Source organism: Trachypithecus francoisi, unplaced genomic scaffold (assembly GCF_009764315.1).
Source record: "Trachypithecus francoisi isolate TF-2019V2 unplaced genomic scaffold, Tfra_2.0 Lachesis_group2, whole genome shotgun sequence".
NCBI lineage: Eukaryota > Metazoa > Chordata > Mammalia > Primates > Cercopithecidae > Trachypithecus > Trachypithecus francoisi.
In genome coordinates, this window is record NW_022681465.1 from 98,980,502 (window position 1) to 99,000,534 (window position 20,033).

The 20,033-nt window shown below is 39.7% G+C and overlaps 1 protein-coding gene across 8 annotated transcripts in view; it reads left to right on the forward strand.

Moving 5' to 3' along the window:
* MAST4 (microtubule associated serine/threonine kinase family member 4) overlaps window positions 1-20,033 on the forward strand; it is a 595,073-nt gene that overhangs the window by 518,835 nt on the left and 56,205 nt on the right. For all 8 annotated transcript variants that reach the window (XM_033179737.1, XM_033179738.1, XM_033179742.1 and 5 more), the window contains 5 exons: window positions 757-914; window positions 3,984-4,059; window positions 5,779-5,988; window positions 11,813-11,914; window positions 15,421-15,553. In XM_033179737.1, the coding sequence (XP_033035628.1) occupies window positions 757-914; window positions 3,984-4,059; window positions 5,779-5,988; window positions 11,813-11,914; window positions 15,421-15,553 (679 nt within the window). The remainder of the gene's footprint in view (window positions 1-756; window positions 915-3,983; window positions 4,060-5,778; window positions 5,989-11,812; window positions 11,915-15,420; window positions 15,554-20,033) is intronic.

Sequence of the window (20,033 nt, forward strand, 5' to 3'; positions counted from 1 at the left end):
TGTTTCAGATTGATTAAAAGCAGGGTTATTTAGCTCTTCACCTTTCCTGTCTTTCCTTGTTCCAAATGTTGAATGATGATTTCTAAAAAGCAAATCTACAGGCATGTAACAAAAAACTCAACACCACTTGAAAGTTTTTTTTTTATTTTAAGTTATAGTCTCAGTCCTCCACTCTCCCTGAGAAAAAGGAATAAAGAAAACTCAATTCCAGATTTTAAAACAATGGCTTTATTGAGAAAAGTATCTTCTTTAATCCTTCCCCTGTTTTCCTCATGGCACACTCTGATGCATTATAAAAAGAGGTTTCGTTGTCTTATTGACCATCTCATATCATATCATTTATTTTATGTTATTTACCTAAAAGTCAGTATTTGATTTTGAGCAGCAGTAAACTCGGGGGTGCCATGTTCAACTGAAAGCTAATCTGCGATACAGTGCTCCCTAATGTCACTCCAGTGGTCGCTTTCTTGCTTTGGCTTTGACTGGTTCCGATCCATTTTCAGAGCCTGGGTTTTCTCCAGAGAGAAAACTACCTTTTGGGAAATTATAAACAAATGAGGCAAAATATGGAAAGCATTTTGAACTCTGAGAGAGAACATCAAGTTATACATTTAGGCAGTATTTCTTACAACTTTAACCTGAAAAAGAAACAATAAAAATGGTAGTATTACCCAAGTTTAACTCATCGATCTCTCCTATTCATTTGAAGAGTTTCTTTCTGAAGTAGTTATGTGACCTCACTTTGGTTTGTTTCAGTCATCCTGTTCCTCCCAGGAGAAGTTGCATCAGTTACCATACCAACCAACACCGGACGAGTTACACTTCTTGTCGAAACATTTCTGTACCACCGAAAGCATCGCCACTGAGAACAGATGCAGGAATACGCCGATGCGCCCCCGTTCCCGAAGTCTGAGGTGTGTGGGCCTGGCTGAAAATCATTACTTAATTGGATTCTCTATTTTCAAACATTTTGAGTGAAGACTTTGGTCCATTAGTTCATGTGTGTGTGAACTGACTTGCAAACTATTACAAATACAGCGTGATGTTTCCATGTACACATAATTTTTTTTTTTTTTTTTTTTGAGACGGAGTCTCGCTCTGCCGCCCAGGCTGGAGTGCAGTGGCCGGATCTCAGGTCACTGCAAGCTCCGCCTCCTGGGTTTACGCCATTCTCCTGCCTCAGCCTCCCAAGCAGCTGGGACTACAGGCGCCCGCCACGTCGCCCGGCTAGTTTTTTGTATTTTTTTGGTAGAGACGGGGTTTCATCATGTTAGCCAGGATGGTCTCGATCTCCTGACCTCGTGATCCGCCCGTCTCGGCCTCCCAAAGTGCTGGGATTACAGGCTTGAGCCACCGCGCCCGGCCCATAATAACGACTGAAAGGCATCTTATAATTTTCCTTTTCAGTTCTCACAATTTGCTGATTGCAGCAGTAGTAGTAATCATGATGGTCTCAGAACTACCTATGAAAACGTCTAGCCACTGGAAATTTCAAGGCAGTGCAAAAGCAGTTAATGTTGTTATGTTAAGAAGTAACAGCTTGGTGGAAATAGAACAACAACAAGAATAGGAGGATTTTTTAAAATTCCAGATTCCATATTACAAAATATCTTTTTATTCTTTCTTCCCGTCATAAGTCTTACTTTCACTAAGACTGTGAACACATTTTTAGGAGTTTGTGTCACCTGAAGTTTGTGGATGCCAAATGTAGTCCACTTGACACTGAATAGGGCCAGTTTTACTGTGAGTTTGTTTCTTTAGGAAGCAGAATCTAAAACAGAACTTCTTGTTCAGGATGTTTCTCCGGGAGTGCTTTTGAAATTAGCACCTGTGGAAGGGAAGGGGGAGGCAGGATTGGGCAGAGGGAGAAGTCCAGCAGCTTTAGCCAACTCCACAGAGAGCTCGGGAATGACAGGACTCAGCAGAGTTGCTCCCTTGGCCCAAATGTGCCTTCGTTTACATCCCTACCTCAGTCATTGTGTCCCTCACTGGATATGGCACCCTGGGAAAGACTCAGCCTCAGGCGAGATGACTTCTTGCAGCTGATGCCATCCCTGCAGGGACTGACAGCTGAAGGTTTCTGTGGACAGCACTCCCAGCAGCCGGCCAACAGGTCCTTCTTTGAAGCAGGGATCAGGACAGGGCATCACCTTGTCCACTGCAGTGTGAGATCTTGATGCTATAGAATTAGTGAACTTTGATATCTTAAGGTTTTATTATATTAAAAAATAGCTTGTTTATTAGGTGGTCAGTTGAATATCAAAGTTTAATGAGAAGCAATTTGCCTTTGTACTTTTTGTCTTCACTTAGTCTCATAAGCTAATAGTGAATATAGCCACACTGGATAATTGTGAGACATGTTAGATTATTCTGAGATATGAAATTAACAACTGGTTTTACTATTTCATCTGCAGGCACCGTGTTTTACCACATGGGTGCCATTTTTTGTTTTATTAAAGGAATTCCTAAGATGCGTAGTGTAAGCTGTATCCCTTTAGGAATATAAATACACTGAAGTTGCATAACTATATACCACTAGGAAGGAAGATGAACCTACTATTGAAAGAGTAAAGAAGAATGCACAACAGTTGTATGCCTCTGTTTCATACATAATGCCTACCTCAGCATCCCAGATAAATATTTTCTAGGCTAGAAAATGGATTTCAATTATGACACCTGTGCCATGGAAGACTCAGACCTTTTCAGTGATGTGTGGCAGACCACAGGTGTATGATAAAAGTGTGAAATTACACTGTTAAACATGTCCTAGATGTTGCTATTTGTAGCTACCCTATTTTGTTTTATTTTGCAGTTTGTTAATTGTTTTCCAGATCTTATGCAAGCTCACACTATGTGCAGAATATAATTTCAATTTACAAACACTTTCTGAACTAGTACTGTATTGTAACTATGATGATTTTGTGGCATTCCACTTCTTGAGCTTTCTTTTTCAGTCCTATTCAGAGTGTCTCTGTGTTTGTGGGAATGTATGTGTGCATGTGTACTGATGACTGATTGTCCCGACCTGCAGGACAGTCGAACGGGCCCTGGAAGGGGGAGTGGGAATGGAGGAGACAAGAAAACACAAGAAATGGAGACAAGACAAGTAGCCTGATCAAGTCTCGTTTATTGAATGCAGGGTCATGCCTTATATAGGCTGGCAGAGGAAGAGGTTGGGCCAGGGCGGTGACGGGGGGGCCGGGTCTTCTCAAATTACAATCGCGCATGCGCCGTGGGTTTGTACTGGTCCCGGCGCGGGATCGCGCCTGCGCCCTAGGCTGCATATCTTCCTGGGCGGGAAAATGTTTACGCGCGCGCGGGAGCAGTTTGGGCGCGCGCGGGAAAAACAGGCGCACGCGGGAAAAGCTTTGGGCGCGCGCGGCAACAGTTTTGGCGCACGCGGGAAAACTTAGGCGCGCGCGGGAAGGGTTTGTTTTTTTTTTTTTTTTTTTGAGGCAGAGTCTCGCTCTGTCGCCCAGACTGGAGTGCAGTGGCGCAATCTCGGCTCACTGCAAGCTCCGCCTCCCGGGTTCACGCCATTCTCCTGCCTCAGCCTCCCGAGTAGCTGGGACTACAGGCGCCCGCCACCTCGCCTGGCTAGTTTTTTTGTATTTTTAGTAGAGACGGGGTTTCACCATGTTAGCCAGGATGGTCTCGATCTCCTGACCTCGTGATCCGCCCGTCTCGGCCTCCCAAAGTGCTGGGATTACAGGCTTGAGCCACCGCGCCCGGCCGGAAGGGTTTGTAAATAAAGAATCCGGGAATGTGCCGTCCTGTCTCCGCTTTGCGGAGATCAAGCAACAGAGGTCGGCTAGTTCCGGGCCTCATGGCTCCGGACAACTGATTTTGTAGTTTATTATCTAATATACTTTTCTTACAAAGGTTGCATAGTACTTTTGATGCAGCTGACTGTTTATAAATAAAAAGCTTATTTTCATTTCATGCTGTGGCAAGTTTAAAAGGGTAATTTGCTTTGCTTGCAGCCCTGGACGTTCTCCCGCCTGCTGTGACCATGAAATAATTATGATGAACCATGTCTACAAAGAAAGGTTCCCAAAGGTAATGAATTGAATTGAAGATGCCTAGCATCTAAACGAACAGGCAGCATAGGTTTAGAGTCTGTAAGGTGGTTTTGTTATGGGAAGTAAGGGTCCAATCTAGTAATGATTTGCATAAAACAGCTCCATAGTCTTCTTAGAGAAAATAACTTTAAAAAAATGTTAAGCTAACAACTGCTGAGAACTAGCTATGCTCTCTCTATGCTGAGCTGGCTCTAAAGTGAACCTGCCACTTGTGCACCACACATGGGGTATGCCTGGTGAGGTGCCGTAGGGAGGGTCTACTTTGAAAGGCCTCTAGACTGTGCACTTTGTACCCATGTTCTGGGCCTGCGCCATATTGTTAAGTAGAGACTGTTTTTCTCCATTAGAAGCCTGTAGATTGATGTGTCATGAGAGTTTTTTTTCTTTTCCACATTACTTTTCTGTGATTTCCCATCTCTTTAGACATTGTATTTCTAACCCTATTAATTTAGAAGAGAAGGCACAGTTGTCGTGTTCTCCAGTTAGACTGGTAAAAGAACGTGAATTGAGAGAGCAACTGTGAAGAGTTGCTGCCAAGCCCTTGGCTGCAAGGACCTGGTCTCAGATGGTCCCATTAACTCACCTTGTTTCCACATCTTTCCCGCCAAAGCATTTCCGCACATTTGAGAAAAGGCCACTCTCCATGTTTTTCCTGATCCGCCCCCACAGCCTGTGTTGCCCTAAGCTGGAGAACAAATGAAAATCTTTGGTTTCATAAATCAAGAGTAGAGTACTTATTATTTGCAACTAACCCAGCATTGATGTCATTGATTAAAGCTATTTTAGCTATTTATCACGTGTCACTTGCTCACCAGGGAAACAGATGCTGACTGTTACCTAGTTAATGCAGGTTAGGATATTAGAGGGGAGGAGGAGGGAGGAAGGAGAAGGAGTCTCCCTGCATATATAATTAATGTAAGTAAGGAATATGGATTAGGCAGTGGGTGGCCAGAGAGAATGAAATGAAAGTTGGAAAGGAAATTTTAGATTTATTTTACCAAGGGAGTCCCCTGGGACTTTTGCATAGGATGTAGGTTTTTGGGAAAAGAAGATGATATAAGATGTGTGCTCCTGGCACATTAAAACCTAGCCAAAAAAGATACATTTTTAGCTTAGGTCATGGAACTCTAGCAACATCCTGATGTTTAAGTACAAAAACATAAAGAAGTATTTGATATTTTGGACAATCCGTCTGAAGGAGCCCAAGATCTTAAATGAAAGCATAACAATTCACAGATACAACTTGAGTTACTTGAAGAAGCTTACAGGGACCATTTTACATTTGATAGAACACAGAAAAGGGAGATTATCATTCTGAAATATCTTTATTTCACATGCTGAGGCTGCTGCTTTTTTTAAGCAACTTTTTAAGAACAGTTTTAGCTTCACAACAAAATTGAGCAGAAGGTACAAAGATTTTCCATGTACCTGGAAAGGCTATGTATGAACACCCCCCACATGCATTAGGGTTCATTCACCGTTTGTGTTGTACAATCAATGGGTTCGGACAAATGTCTGATGACATGTATGTACCATTATTTTATCAGAAGTGAGGCTTCTTTTAAATTTGATTTCTAGAATCCTATTTAATGACTTGTGGAGGTCTCTGAAAATGCTATAAAAAATGTGATGGTCAAATTGTTTACATGTGTGTTTCCTCGTATTACATCTGTGTATGTGTGTCTTCTCTATATAGGCTACAGCTCAGATGGAAGAACGTCTAAAGGAAATTATCACCAGCTACTCTCCTGACAACGTTCTACCCCTAGCAGATGGAGTGCTTAGTTTCACTCACCACCAGATTATTGAACTGGCTCGAGATTGCTTGGATAAATCCCACCAGGGCCTCATCACCTCACGATACTTCCTTGAATTACAGCACAAATTAGATAAGTTGCTACAGGAGGTAAGAACCATGCACCATATAGTTTTCTGATTTATTTTGCTTTTCCCTGAAAAAAAAATTCTTTTTTTTTTGCTTACAAAGAAACTCACCTGATTGCTCCTTGCTATAAATTGATTCTGGTCATCACTTATAGTAATAGAAAATTAATATAATAACCTTTACAGGAACCTTGGTACCCAACAATCTATGACTCTAGGATAAGTGGATTGTGAAGGATTTTGAAGCAGTGATTTCTTCCCCCTTTAACCATAAAGTTATAAATTGCCTGAGTGTATGTGTGTTATTTGATGATGCTATCTAGTTCTAATATCTGAAAAAGCTAAATGGAAAATTGCTGGCTTCTTCCAGGCTGTGTGTTCTATTAATTAACCTGCACGTGGTGTTGGGTAGTAAATGGCAACTTATATTTTCATTAGTGTCAGTTCGTTTTCTGACAAAATATCCAATTTCCAAAATGACAGATAAACACAGGACCTGTCTAGGCCTAACACTTGCATGCCTAGCACCTGATAACACCCAGGACAGGAAGAGAGTCTGTATGGGGGAATGGAATGCATGTATAATATTGCTCTTCTGACTGAAATTGACCAGCCACAGCCTACAATGAAACCTATTTAGCCTATGTATTTGTATATATTGTGTTTCTGTATCTCACAAGGCACAAATTATGCCTGTGTAAACATAATTATAGATAGTTTTCTCTAAAACATGAATATGTAAATAATGGCAGAAAATTGAAGGAAAATATTAGCATCCTAATTTTTGAGAACTCTAACTGTCCTTGCCCCTGCAGAATTTAGCTGGCGAGATAAGATCCTTCTCTGGCTGGCAGCTGCTACTTTTCTCCCCTTTGCCATCTAGGCCTTCTATACTCTTTCCCGGTTTCTCACATTGCAACTGACTGCAGTCCACTGAAGCAGTCCCTTTCAGACTATCCTTAGGGGTGAACACATTGTTTTGGGGTTTTTCTGTTAATTTCTTACTTGGCATGGACCTGTTCTCTCCCATAAACTAAAAGGAAAATGAATTTTACAGGAAAATGATCATATACTTGGGTTTCCTGGCAATGTAAAAATTGTTAAATGAGTTACATTACAATATAAAATTGCTGTAAGAATTGCCACATGCTTACGCTTAAAATTGTACTTAGATATCTCATCACGCACAGATAACAGTGGTGGACTGGTCCCAGTCCACAGGCTGCCCTTTGACTGCTCTACAGTAGAGTATAACGTCTCTGTGGGCAGGGATATTATCTACTTTATTCACCTAGGATGGTGTGTGACACACAGAAGGACTTTAATATTTTTTGAGTGAATGGCTTCTGATACCCCTCAACTCACTGACATCCTCCTTATTGTCATATCCACTGGACATTTTACTGGAATATTACTGCATTCAGCAGTGTTAAAACCCTCCTTTTGTCTGTCTTCCTTTTCATTTATTATTCTTGGGACATCTCTGACCATTTCTTCTCTGCCTCTTCCAGGGGTTTATCTTCCAACACCTGTTTTCTGTAAGTTTTCCCATGATCACATCCGTAGTCTACTCCTCCTCCTTCTCTCTTAGCCATCTTGTTGACTGTCTTCGATTAAAGAATAGACTCTAATGGCTTCAAATCCTTATCTCAGACCAGTAGTCATCTTTCACATTTCAGAATCATGGATCCACCTGCCTGCTGAATCTCTTTCTACCTGGACAGCCCACTGAAGCAGCAGTCCCAACCTATGTAAAACTAGACACCATTTCCTCAACCACACATGCTTCTCCCACATTCTTTTCATCTATCATTGACACCGCCATCTACCCAGTCACCTGCTAGAACTCTGAGAATACTAGACTCCCTCTTTCCCTTCGTCAAGCAACCCATTAGACCTCATAGTTTACTTCCTCAATATTTCTACAACCCTTCTTTCCTGTTCTACAATCACTACCTGGCTCAGACCCTTATCTAGCTCAAATCCTCATCCTCACCAATCTGCCTCCCTCCAGTCTTAACTCTTCAAATTCATACTTTTATGCAGCTGCAAGAGTATCTATCTAAAACTCTTTATTGGCTCTATTTGCCATAGGTATAAACCATAACAAGGCCCGTTGCTGTGCCCTTCGTCTCAATGCATTTAGCCGTAATGAGTTGTACTGACTTCTGCAGTCTCACTTTACCAACAGACAGGGGGCTCTTTGAGGAACAGGAGTCATCTCTAAGTCTCTGGTGCCGAATTCAGTGCCTGGTATTTATCAGTTCCTCAGAAACTGTGGAAGTGGGGAAGGAAGAAAATAGATACGACTGCATGCCAAAATATTCAACCTATTAGGATGTATCAAATAATCTAATTCTGCTATTGCTTTAATCAAATCAGAGTCCAGAAAATGCTGGAAACACTATGCATATTACTATTTATGAGAATATTTTGAAAGTATGTTTGCTAAATAGTGCACTTTTGAACAGAAGAGGCAGACGCAGGAATTCTGTAGTCAGCCTCTGTGAGATACTCCTAATTCTGCAATTCTGTCCCAGGATATTACCATAGTTACCAGCTTAGTCCTGTGTTTTTCATTCCTTTATAGGGATGCCCTGAAAAGGGTAGGATTGCTATCCAAAGCTATTTACACTGAAATCCCCTACTTAATTTTGTTTCTGTGACAGACACAGCAGATTGTTTCATGACAATTAAAATAAAATCTTAGGGTTTCACAGATCACGTGATGAGTCCTATTATTATTTTTTAAATGCTTATTTTATTTTTTTTTAAATTTTTTTTTTTGAGATGGAGTCTCGCTATGTCGCCCAGGCTGGAGTGCAGTGGCGCCATCTCGGCTCACTACAAGCTCCGCCTCCCAGGTTCATGCCATTCTCCTGCCTCAGCCTCCCGAGTAGCTGGGACTACAGGCGCCCGCCACCACGCCCGGCTAATTTTTTGTATTTTTTTTTTCAGTAGAGACGGGGTTTCACTGTGTTAGCCAGCATAGTCTCGATCTCCTGACCTCCTGATCCGCCCGCCTCGGCCTCCCAAAGTGCTGGGATTACAGGCGTGAGCCACTGCGCCCGGCCTAAAATGCTTATTTTTAAAGAAATTTCTTTTTTGGCCAGAGAAGCATGTATACTTGTGGCATAAAGGTCTTGTTGGATATAAATAAGAATGGTTTCTTGTTTAGCTTTATAGATAAAGAGCTTCCTTCAGTCCTTTTGTAAAAATTTAAACTATTTGCCTAATCACATTTATAGTATTTTTCCAGAACATGGAGCTAATCCACTGCAGGGGGGCCTGCCCTTTTTAGATAGAGCCAAATTGTGGAACTTGCCTTGATTTCCCCAAGATGCAGTTGTCAGTTCCCAACTGTGGTATTCTGTGCTCTGTAGGCCTGTCTCCCAGCCATTTTTCCCATTGTCTGTCTTTTGCATAACCCAAGTAAAATCCCCATAAGGTTTGAGCAACTTAATGCCTTTTTAAAGCCCTGAGGCCTAAGACAATTCCAGATGAATGCTTTTATGTCTCCATTCTTTTTTGCACTTACAGCAGTTTAGCCAGAGACAATAAAATACATAGGAAGCTCTAACCTACTCTCAAATCTGGGTCATGGCTATGTTTTATAGTGGTCAGCCCTTAAAATACAGACACAGGGTATCTGTTAGTGTTTCCCCTTTGGAGCTTGGTGGTAACAGCCAGGAACCAATTTCTCTTCACGGGCTAATTGTGTCTTTATTTTGTGTTGTTTTAACAGAGCTCCTTCTCCTCACTTAAGTTAGTAGATAAAATACTGTTTGAGTTAATGTAAATTATATGTTTTATCCTTGGCTATGACTGATAATTCTTAGAACTAAGAAGTTAGAATGAACTGATTGTGATTTTTGAAATTGAATTTATTTAATCTAAACTGACTTTTTTAAGTTTATTAAGATACAAAATTCTAATTCCTCTTTGAAGAGACAACCCAAAATGTATTTAGGCTTTTCAGATTTTCTTTATATTCCTGAATTTATAAACCAAAAATTATTATAGTAAGAAGAAAGCTCTGTATCCTGCCCAAAGTGTTAACTAAGAAGTTAGGTGTTTTGTTTTTTTGTTTTTTGGTTTTTTTGCTTCATCGTTAAAGTTTTCTGTTTAGTTTGGTTGAGGATAAACCATAAAGAAGATGTAACCATGTTTTTTGGCATTCACTGGATCTTCCAAAAATCTGTTTTTGTTGCAAAGCAAAAATTGGGAAGAAAATGTAAAGGCAGTTTCAATATTTGAGATGCATATATATGTGCATCGTTATATATGTCCTAGCATCCTTCCTGGGTACTAGGACCTGTCATTATAGTTACTAGTTGGTTTTCTTTGAACACATTCTATTCTACGATTATTCACCGATGGTCATTTTTCCTTTTATTTTAATGTCAAAAGCTAACTGTTTTACTTTTGCCGGTATATGGTTTTTGTACCTGTGTTTTGGAAAATGGCTTTGGATTTGATGGTTTAAATTCAGCAGACTTATTACTTCTGAGTACAATCATTTTTTATAAATTTGATCTCTGCCAGTTCTTTTCATGTGGGTAGGGGATTGGTCCTTGTCATTGTAAAGCACCTTCAAGAATGACTGTAAATGTTTATTATTGTGTCTGTGAAATTATATTATATTGTACCAGCATCACAATGAAATGTTATTTTTTAATCCTTAGAGGAAAGTAAATCATAAAAACAAAGATTAAGAAAGTCTAAAAGTGAACGTAACAGAGAAGTTTACATTAAAACCTCTAAACTTGTTTTGTGCCTGTCTTGATATATATTTATCTGATTTTTTTCAAGAAAATATTATTGAAAATTTAAATGACTATTAACAAACAGCTTTGCTCTCAGAATATTTATTGTGCTTGGGCAATATATAAAATAAAAATTTTAAAGATTTTAAGTTAAATTTTACTAAGTTAAGTGCCTAGGTATTATTTATTCAATGTGTGAAACTGAATTCACATTTATATACCCAGGTATAGGTTGAGCATTCAAATTCCAAAATGCTCCAGAATATGAAACTTTTTAAGCACCAACATGATAACACAAGTGGAAATTCTCTTACCTGACCTCATGTGATGAGTGCACAAAATTCTTTAAAAATATTGTATAAATTTACCTTCAGGTTATATGTATTAGGTGTACATGAAACATAAGTGAATTTTTGTGTTGAGACTTGGATCCCCTCCTCAAGATATCTCATTATGTATATGCAAATATACCACAATTTGAAAAAAATCCAAAAACTTGTGGTCCCAAGCATTTTGGATAAAGGACACTCAACTGGTATATACTTTATCCAGCTAACACTTGAAAAATGCATTGCACACTTTTTATATGTGATAATATAATTAATTTATAGGCGAATCATATTGTATATGTGAAATATACTTCAAGAATGTGTAAGTGTCCAGGATAAAAGCAGTCCTTCACTATATTAATCATTTCTTATGTCTAAGATGTTCTTAACTGGAAAATCAAGGTTCTTGATCAGCTTCCCATTCTACTTGTACCGTGTGCTTAATGTGTCATAAACTTTTAATGTCTCTTTCATTCATGGTTCACATTAAGCACCCTTTGTTTTTTAGCACAGATAATATATCAGAGTTTTGCAATTAAGGTTTAGCTAATAGAAAGATTTTGTAGATATAGGAGTTTAATAGTGTCCATTTATATACAGATAATGTCTGTTTATCAATCTTTTAACAGCATTTTCTAAATCACTTGATTTTTGAACATTTGCAGTGATCTAATTAGCCTGCTTTGCTGATTTTCTTTTCCATTTAATGAAACAACTCTGCATCATCACTCTCTTTATTGCTTTTTCCTAGGCTCATGATCGTTCAGAAAGTGGAGAATTGGCATTTATTAAACAACTAGTTCGAAAGATTCTAATTGTTATTGCCCGCCCTGCTCGGTTATTAGAGTGCCTGGTAAGTTGCCCCTCGATGTGACTACATTATTTATTGTTAACTGGGAAAGCAGTTACCGTCAGAAAGCTCCAGCTTCATTTGGTTTCCAACACCAGAGCTAAATGGAAAAAGTCAAAGGGAATTACAAGTTGTGAATGTTTATGACGTTGATATGTGACTTGTCCTTTCTGATTTTAAAGAGGTTTCTAGGACTTTTGCTCTATTAAGTGATAGTCATATCATATTCTAGGCAAACTTGAAGTAGAATCATAAAATAATGTGCTTGACCTTTTCTCAGCATAATTACTTTATATCACAGCTAATTTAAAACTCTTGCTGTACCTCACTTTTTTGGAGTTGCCAAGATGCAGAGAAGGAATAGAGATAAATACAGAGATAAATAGTAACCTGTGATTTATAATTATTCTTTGTTTTAAAATGTGGCAAGTTAGAAAATAAGATGCTAACCATCCCATTTGGGAAAATACAGTAGAGCCTCATGCAGACCTGAAGGAATGAGACTTTTAGAGATGATTAGTTCATTTTAACAATTATATGTTTTTGACTGGGCATGGTGGCTCACGCCTGTAATCCCAGCACTTTGGGAGGCTGAGGCAGGCAGATCACCTGAGGTCAGGAATTCCAGACCAGCCTGGCCAATATGGTGACACTCCGTCTCTACTAAAAATACAAAAATTAGCCAGGTGTGGTGGCACACGCCTGTAATCCCAGCTACTTGGGAGGCTGAGGCAGGAGAATTACTTGAACCCAGGAAGTGGAGGTTGCAGTGAGCTGAGATCACGCCACTGCACTCCAGCATGAGCGACAGAACGAGACTCTGTCTCAAAAAATAAAAAATTAAAAAATTAAAAATAAATACAATTATACATTTTTGGCCAGTGATCATTTTCCTGTTGAAAAGTTTTTGTTTTATGCAATTTTGATTTGCGGTTTCAGTTAAAACTGTGAACAAATATTAAGCTGTGAACATAAGAATTATTTTAAGGATCTACTAATATAGCATCAAAACTCACTTTTAAGTTTCACTGGCTATTAAAGTAATTATAACACCACATACAATACAGCTTTTCAGAAATACACACATACATACCTACATAATACACATATGGTTGCAGTGCTTTGGTCTTGCCGTTATTTTAACTATCATCCATAATAATTTATAATAGTGAAATATTCACAGCACCAAAAATATATACTAGTGCCTTGTCAGACACAGAGGGAAAATCTTGAGGAGAAAGTTAGGGAGTTGGGAGGTGTAGGGAAGGGCTTTCTGTCAATGGTGAGGACCCTTAGAATCATAGAATCAAACACACCATTTGGCATTGAGTGTCTCTGGAAGGCTAAAAGGAAAAAAACTTGGATGCTTCAGGGAGAACTGGGTGACTGGTAAATCCAGGTAGAAGGGTTAGTTAACTTTTTACTGCCTCTCCTGTTGTAGCTTTTGAATTACGGACCACATGTTTGTACTTCCCAGAATTGTTTAATTTAGGGGAAAGTTTCATTTAGCATTAAAACTTGTTTTTCTGGACAACAGATATGCTAAGAGCAGATCTTGCTTTAAAGGAGGAAATCAACTTTTTACAGTAATCACTCAGAATCAGAAGAGAAAAAGTATAGCTTCTCAAAGATAGAAACAAGTGAACTTAGAAGTAGCTTGGAAATATTGCTGCTTTCAAAGTACTCTTTAAAGCTTAGATGAAACTGGAGTTTCATAGTATTAGAGGATGCTTCCCCCAAGCTATCATCTTATCCCTATAGTACCCAGGCTTGCTCTGTCAGTCTTTGTAGTAGGTATATATGTAAAAGACTCTGGGTATTTACATTGGTTTAACTTTACTCCATTTACAGCAAGTTTTTTTTTTTTTTTTAATGACCTTTAGAAACTCCAGAAAAAATCCAGGAAATATAACTGAAATTAATAACTGGGTTTTAAGGCAATAAGCATAATTGTTTACAACACATAAATCCATGGCATCCCTTTGGGCATAGAGGAAAAACCAAACTTGGTTTCTCCTGCTGTGCTCTCACAACATAATTCTGACACCAGTTATGTGGGAGCCCCACACAACAAGCAAGCAAGCAGTTCTGCAGCAGACGCCAGCTGGGTGTCCTCTAGTTCCATTCCAACACTGTCTACCCAGAGATAGCATCAGATCCCACAGGTTGAGGGGTCAATTCCACAAGAGTGCCCCTTCTTCCAATGTCAGTCGCGAGCTCCAGATGGTTTGCCTGTGCCTCTCACCATCTTGCTGTAAACCGAGGTTCCTATGACCCCCTCTCTGAGTTTCATTAGCTTGCTAGAGTGGTTCACAGGACTCAGGGAAACACTGAAGTTGACCAATTTATTATGAAATACATTAAAAATTCTACAGATGATGAGATGCATAGGGTGAAGCATGAGGAAAGGAGTGCAAAGCTCCCTGGCTGCACTGCCTTCCAGGAAACTCCACACGTTCAGCTATCCGGAAGCTCCCCAGATGCGGTCCTTTTGGTTTTTTATGGAAGCTTCATTACATAGGCATGTTTGATGACATCATTGACCATTGGTGATCCACTTAACCTTCAGCCCCTCTCTGAAGTGGAGGTGAGGATGGGGCTGCAACTCCCAACCCTCTCATCATATGATAGGCTCCCCTGACAACCAGCCCTCTTCCAGAGGCTACCCAGAAGTGTCCAGCCACCCATCAACTCACTAGAATACAGAAAGCCACTTATTACTTTGGAGATTCCAAGGGTTTCAGGAGTGGTATTTCAGAAAACAGGGATGAAGATGAAACATACATTTGATAGCATCACAGCATCCATCTAGAGTGTGGTGATCCTGAAGCTATTTATTACACACTAGAAGCAACAGGCAGCCACATATACACAAAAAATTAAATAGATAGGAAAAATATATTCCCGAAGTTTTATAAGAGACAGAGGCTTTAATTTCCCATTTTTCTTTCTTGGTCTTTATGTGAATAGTGGTAACTTAATTTTATAGTTAACTAATCAAAAATGGTAACTTTGAAGTTTTTCTTTCTAATGTTTTTGGATACTTCTATATTAAGAAAGTTTCCTGCAGCATTTTTGAGTAAATGCATTCTAACACTCCTTTTATTGCTGGTTGAGTGGAGAGAGAAATTGAATCTCAAATCTTCTGGATGGAAATTCCCAGATTTTACAACTTTGCCAGAAAGGCACAATTAAAAATTAGACCTGTTCATTTCTGATGAGCAAGATCTTAAGTGGAGTGTAGTACCTTCGTATTTACCATTACAAGCAAATTGGAAATGATCATTATCTTTGGGTTACCATGTGCATAAATGTGTTGGCTTAGAATATGAATAGGCTTCAAATATGAAGTGAGAGTTACATACTTTTAAAATCCATTTGCCTCCTTTCTGCATAAGTAACTTACAGCCATGTATATCCAGCAGTTTTATTGTGAATGGGATTTATGTAATAAAACCTCAGACAATTTTGGCTCAAAGAAGTATCCATCTGTGTTTGTCTTCTGCTAGGAATTTGATCCGGAAGAATTTTACTACCTATTGGAAGCAGCAGAAGGCCATGCCAAAGAAGGACAGGGTATTAAAACCGACATTCCCAGGTACATCATTAGCCAACTGGGTCTCAATAAGGATCCCTTGGAAGGTGAGTCCCTGGGTTGTTCCTACCTTTGACTTTGTTTATGCACCATTGCCTCATAGAAGAAATCTTAAGTGGCAAGTCTTTATTTTTTCCTCATGTTTTGGCTTTATCTATTGAAAAGTCCATATCTGGGGACTGGTTGCTATTTGAAGGAAATAGCCATAAATTGGGTCCTGAGATGTGACTGAACATGACCCATTTTGTGTCTACCTAGAGTGTGGGTCAAGGCCTTGACATCCTTAGAAGCCTGTCAGCCTGAGAAGGCCAGAGTGTCCCAGAGGGTTTTGATTTCAGTCTTCATGAGTAGTTTTTCTCCTGCAGAGCTCAGTTGGGCTCTTTTTGAGAGTACTTCTAATTTTTAAAATGTTGCTAAAGACATTATCATTAATTAAACTGACATTTAAATTTGCTTTGGAAGTAATGCAGTTGATGATAGATTACTTTAAATTGAGTATAGTATTCATAGGTATATTCTTGTTTACTTAAAGTATAAAACATAGTAATATACAGGAGAGCCAATAAAAATGTGTTTTTAAGCTTGTAAAAGGATTTATGGGCTGGGCGCAGTGGCTCACTCCTGTAATCCCAGCACTTTGGGAGGCTGAGGTGGGTGGATCACGAGGTCAGGAGTTCCAGACCAGCCTGGCCAATATGGTGAAACCCTGTCTCTACTAAAAATGCAAAAATTAGCTGGGCATAGTGGTATGCGCCTCTAGTCCTAGCTACTCAGGAGGCTAAGGCAGAAGAATTGCTTGAACCCAGGAGGCAGAGTTTGCAGTTAACCTAGATTGCGCCGCTGCACTCCAGCCTGGGCGACAGAGTGAGACTCTGTCTCAAAAAAAAAAAAAAAAAAAATGTTGATTCACTTTTAAAAATAATATTATTAAATTAAATACAGAGAATAGGAAGCATCCTGCCAGTGAACTTTTTAAAATCTGATATTGGTAAACCACTCCCCTGACAACCTGTTCCTGTTCATGATTGTTTAGGATTGTTATTTATAACATTTAGTTATACACTCCCCCAAAAGACTCAAAAACTATCATTGACTCCTTCATTCAAAATTATCTTCCCAGTTCATTAAATTGAATTTGCAAACAGTGTTTATCTTGTTAAATTGTTTGTAATGGTAAATGTTGGCACAGCGATTTTCCCATCTGAAGCCAGGGAACCTGCTGCTCTCTGCCCTGCTCTCCTGTTTCCCTGCTTTGTTTGCTCCTATGGCCATCGTATCTTTGCTTCCAGTGAAATGATGCATGCATTACTGTGAGATAATGCCAGATAAATTTATACTGTACTGAAAGCAATTCCACAACAGATTCATCACTTATCAGAGACTGGTGGCTGCTTTTCTGAAAAGTTCCCTGGGGAGAGATTTTCCCCCATGGCTTTTAAATTACCATCTTTACCTTTTTGAATCATTGAGTCTTCAGAAATGGTTTAAATCAATGAAATAAAAAGGGCAGATGTTTAATGGTATTTAGATGAGTTTTAAAAATCACTTCAGGCATTACAAAATGATGCCTTAGCTTCCTGCTTCAAAAGCTGACTCTTGGTTCCATTCCATTACTACCCACTGCTTACAAATAATATGTATTTCTCAGATAATAGTTATTTAGCAGAAATTCTATTTAAAACAGAACCATCTTTTAATTTTTTTTTTATGAAAATAGTTGGAGTTGGGGAGGCTGTCAAAGTAGATTATAGTGACTCTTCACGCTGGTATAGTTAAGATTGCGTCAGCTCTTGAATTGTGAACCAAGTGAGTTCTTTAGTTTTCTTACCTGGCAATCACTGTAGGCTGAACTTTGGTAGGTGAATAATCTGAGGCCCATGTAGAAACTAGCTTTCTAGAGGCTCTAAAGAAAACATGAATAGTGATCTTTAACAAGTTTGGAGTTTAATCAGTGGGAGTTGTGTTTTTAACTCTTGACACTTAATTTAAGAACTGAGGCTAGTTTTTGTTTGTTTTTTTGGCTGTTTTTTTTGTTGTTGTTGTTGTTTTTGGAGATGAAGTCTTGCTTCATTGCCCAGGCTGGAGTGCAGTGGTATGATCTCGGCTCACTGCAACCTCTGCCTCCTCAGTTCAAGTGATTCTCCTGCCTCAGCCTCCCGAGTATCTGGGACTACAGACGTGTGTCACCATGCCCAGCTAATTTTTGCATTTTTAGTAGAGACAAGGTTTTACCATGTTGGCCAGGCTAGTCTCAAACTCCTAACCTCAGGTGATCTGCCTGCCTCCGCCTCCCAAAGTGCTGGGATTACAGGCATGAGCCAGGGCACCTGGCCCTGAGGCTAGTTTTCAATCTATTTGTTAACATTTGAAATATGACTTCTCAAGGTAATTTAATAAACAATTGCACCATGGTGAGTGGATCACCTGAGGTCAGGAGTTTGAGAGTAGCCTGGCCAACATGGTAAAACCCATTTCTACTAAAAATACAAAAATTAGCTGGGTGTGGTGGTGGGCGCCGGTAGTCCCAGCTACTCGGTAGGCTGAGGCAGGAGAATCACATGAACCCAGTGAGCCGAGATGGCACCATTGCACTATAGTCTGAGTAACAGAACAAGACTCCCTCTCTAGAAATAAAAAATAAACGATTACAAACTCTGATTGTTCTACATTTGTTTCCCTTTCCTGTCAGCGTCTAAATTAACATACCTTAGACCTGTCTTTTGAAGGTTAGGAACTGGGAGTTCTGGAGCTGGGCTGCCAGGTCGGCACCCTAAGCCAGCACTGCACACTGTGTGATTCTTGACCATCCAAACTGATGCGCCTCTTTGTGCCTCAGTTACTTCCATAAAAATGAGATAATAGGCCGGGCGCAGTGGCTCACGCCTGTAATCCCAGCACTTTGGGAGGTCGAGGCTGGTGGATCACGAGGTCAGGAGATCGAGACCATCCTGGTTACTCTGGTGAAACCCCGTCTCTACTAAAAATACAAAAAATTAACCGGCCTTGGTGTTGGGCGCCTGTAGTCCCAGCTACCCGGGAGGCTGAGGGAGGAGAATGGCGTGAACCCAGGAGGCGGAGCTTGCAGTGAGTCGAGATTGCGCCACTGCACTCCAGCCATGGCGATGAGCGAGACTCCGTCTCAAAACAGGGATGCCCTCTCTCACCACTCCTATTCAACATAGTGTTGGAAGTTCTGGCTAGGGCAATCAGGCAAGAGAAAGAAATAAAGGGTAGTCAGTTAGGAAAAGAAGAAGTCAAATTGTCCCTGTTTGCAGATGACATGATTGTATATTTAGAAAACCCCATTGTCTCAGCCCAAAATCTCCTTAAGCTGATAAGCAACTTCAGCAAAGTCTCAGGATACAAAATTAATGTGCAAAAATCACAAGCATTCTTATACACCAGTAACAGACAAACAGAGAGCCAAATCAGGAATGAACTTCCGTTCACAGTTGCCTCAAAGAGAATAAAATACCTAGGAATCCAACTGACAAGGGATATAAAGGACCTCTTCAAGGAGATCTACAAACCACACTGCTCAGTGAAATAAAAGAGGACACAAACAAATGGAAGAACATACCATGCTCATGGATAGGAAGAATCAATATCGTGAAAATGGCCATACTGCCCAAGGTGATTTATAGATTCAATGCCATCCCCATTAAGCTACCAATGAGTTTCTTCACAGAATTGGAAAAAACTGCTTTAAAGTTCATATGGAACCAAAAAAGAGCCTGCATTGCCAAGACAATCCTAAGTCAAAAGAACAAAGCTGGAGGCATCATGCTACCTGACTTCAAACTATACTACAAGGCTACAGTAACCAAAACAGCATGGTACTGGTACCACAACAGAGATATAGACCAATGGAACAGAACAGAGTCCTCAGAAATAATACCACACATCTACAGCCATCTGATCTTTGACAAACCTGAGAGAAACAAGAAATGGGGAAAGGATTCCCTATTTAATAAATGGTGCTGGGAAAATTGGCTAGCCACATATAGAAAGCTGAAACTGGATCCTTTCCTTACTCCTTATACGAAGATTAATTCAAGGTGGATTAGAGACTTAAATGTTAGACCTAATACCATAAAAACCCTAGAAGAAAACCTAGGTAGTACCATTCAGGACATAGGCATGGGCAAGGACTTCATGTCTAAAACACCAAAAGCAACAGCAGCAAAAGCCAAAATTGACAAATGGGATCTAATTAAACTAAAGAGCGTCTGCACAGCAAAAGAAACTACCATCAGAGTGAACAGGCAACCTACAGAATGGGAGAACATTTTTGCAATCTACTCATCTGACAAAGGGCTAATATCCAGAACCTACAAAGAACTCAAACAAATTTACAAGAAAAAAACAACTCCATCAAAAAGTGGGCAAAGGATATGAACAGGCATTTCTCAAAAGAAGACATTCATACAGCCAACAGACACATGAAAAAATGCTCATCATCACTGGCCATCAGAGAAATGCAAATCAAACCCACAATGAGATACCATCTCACACCAGTTAGAATGG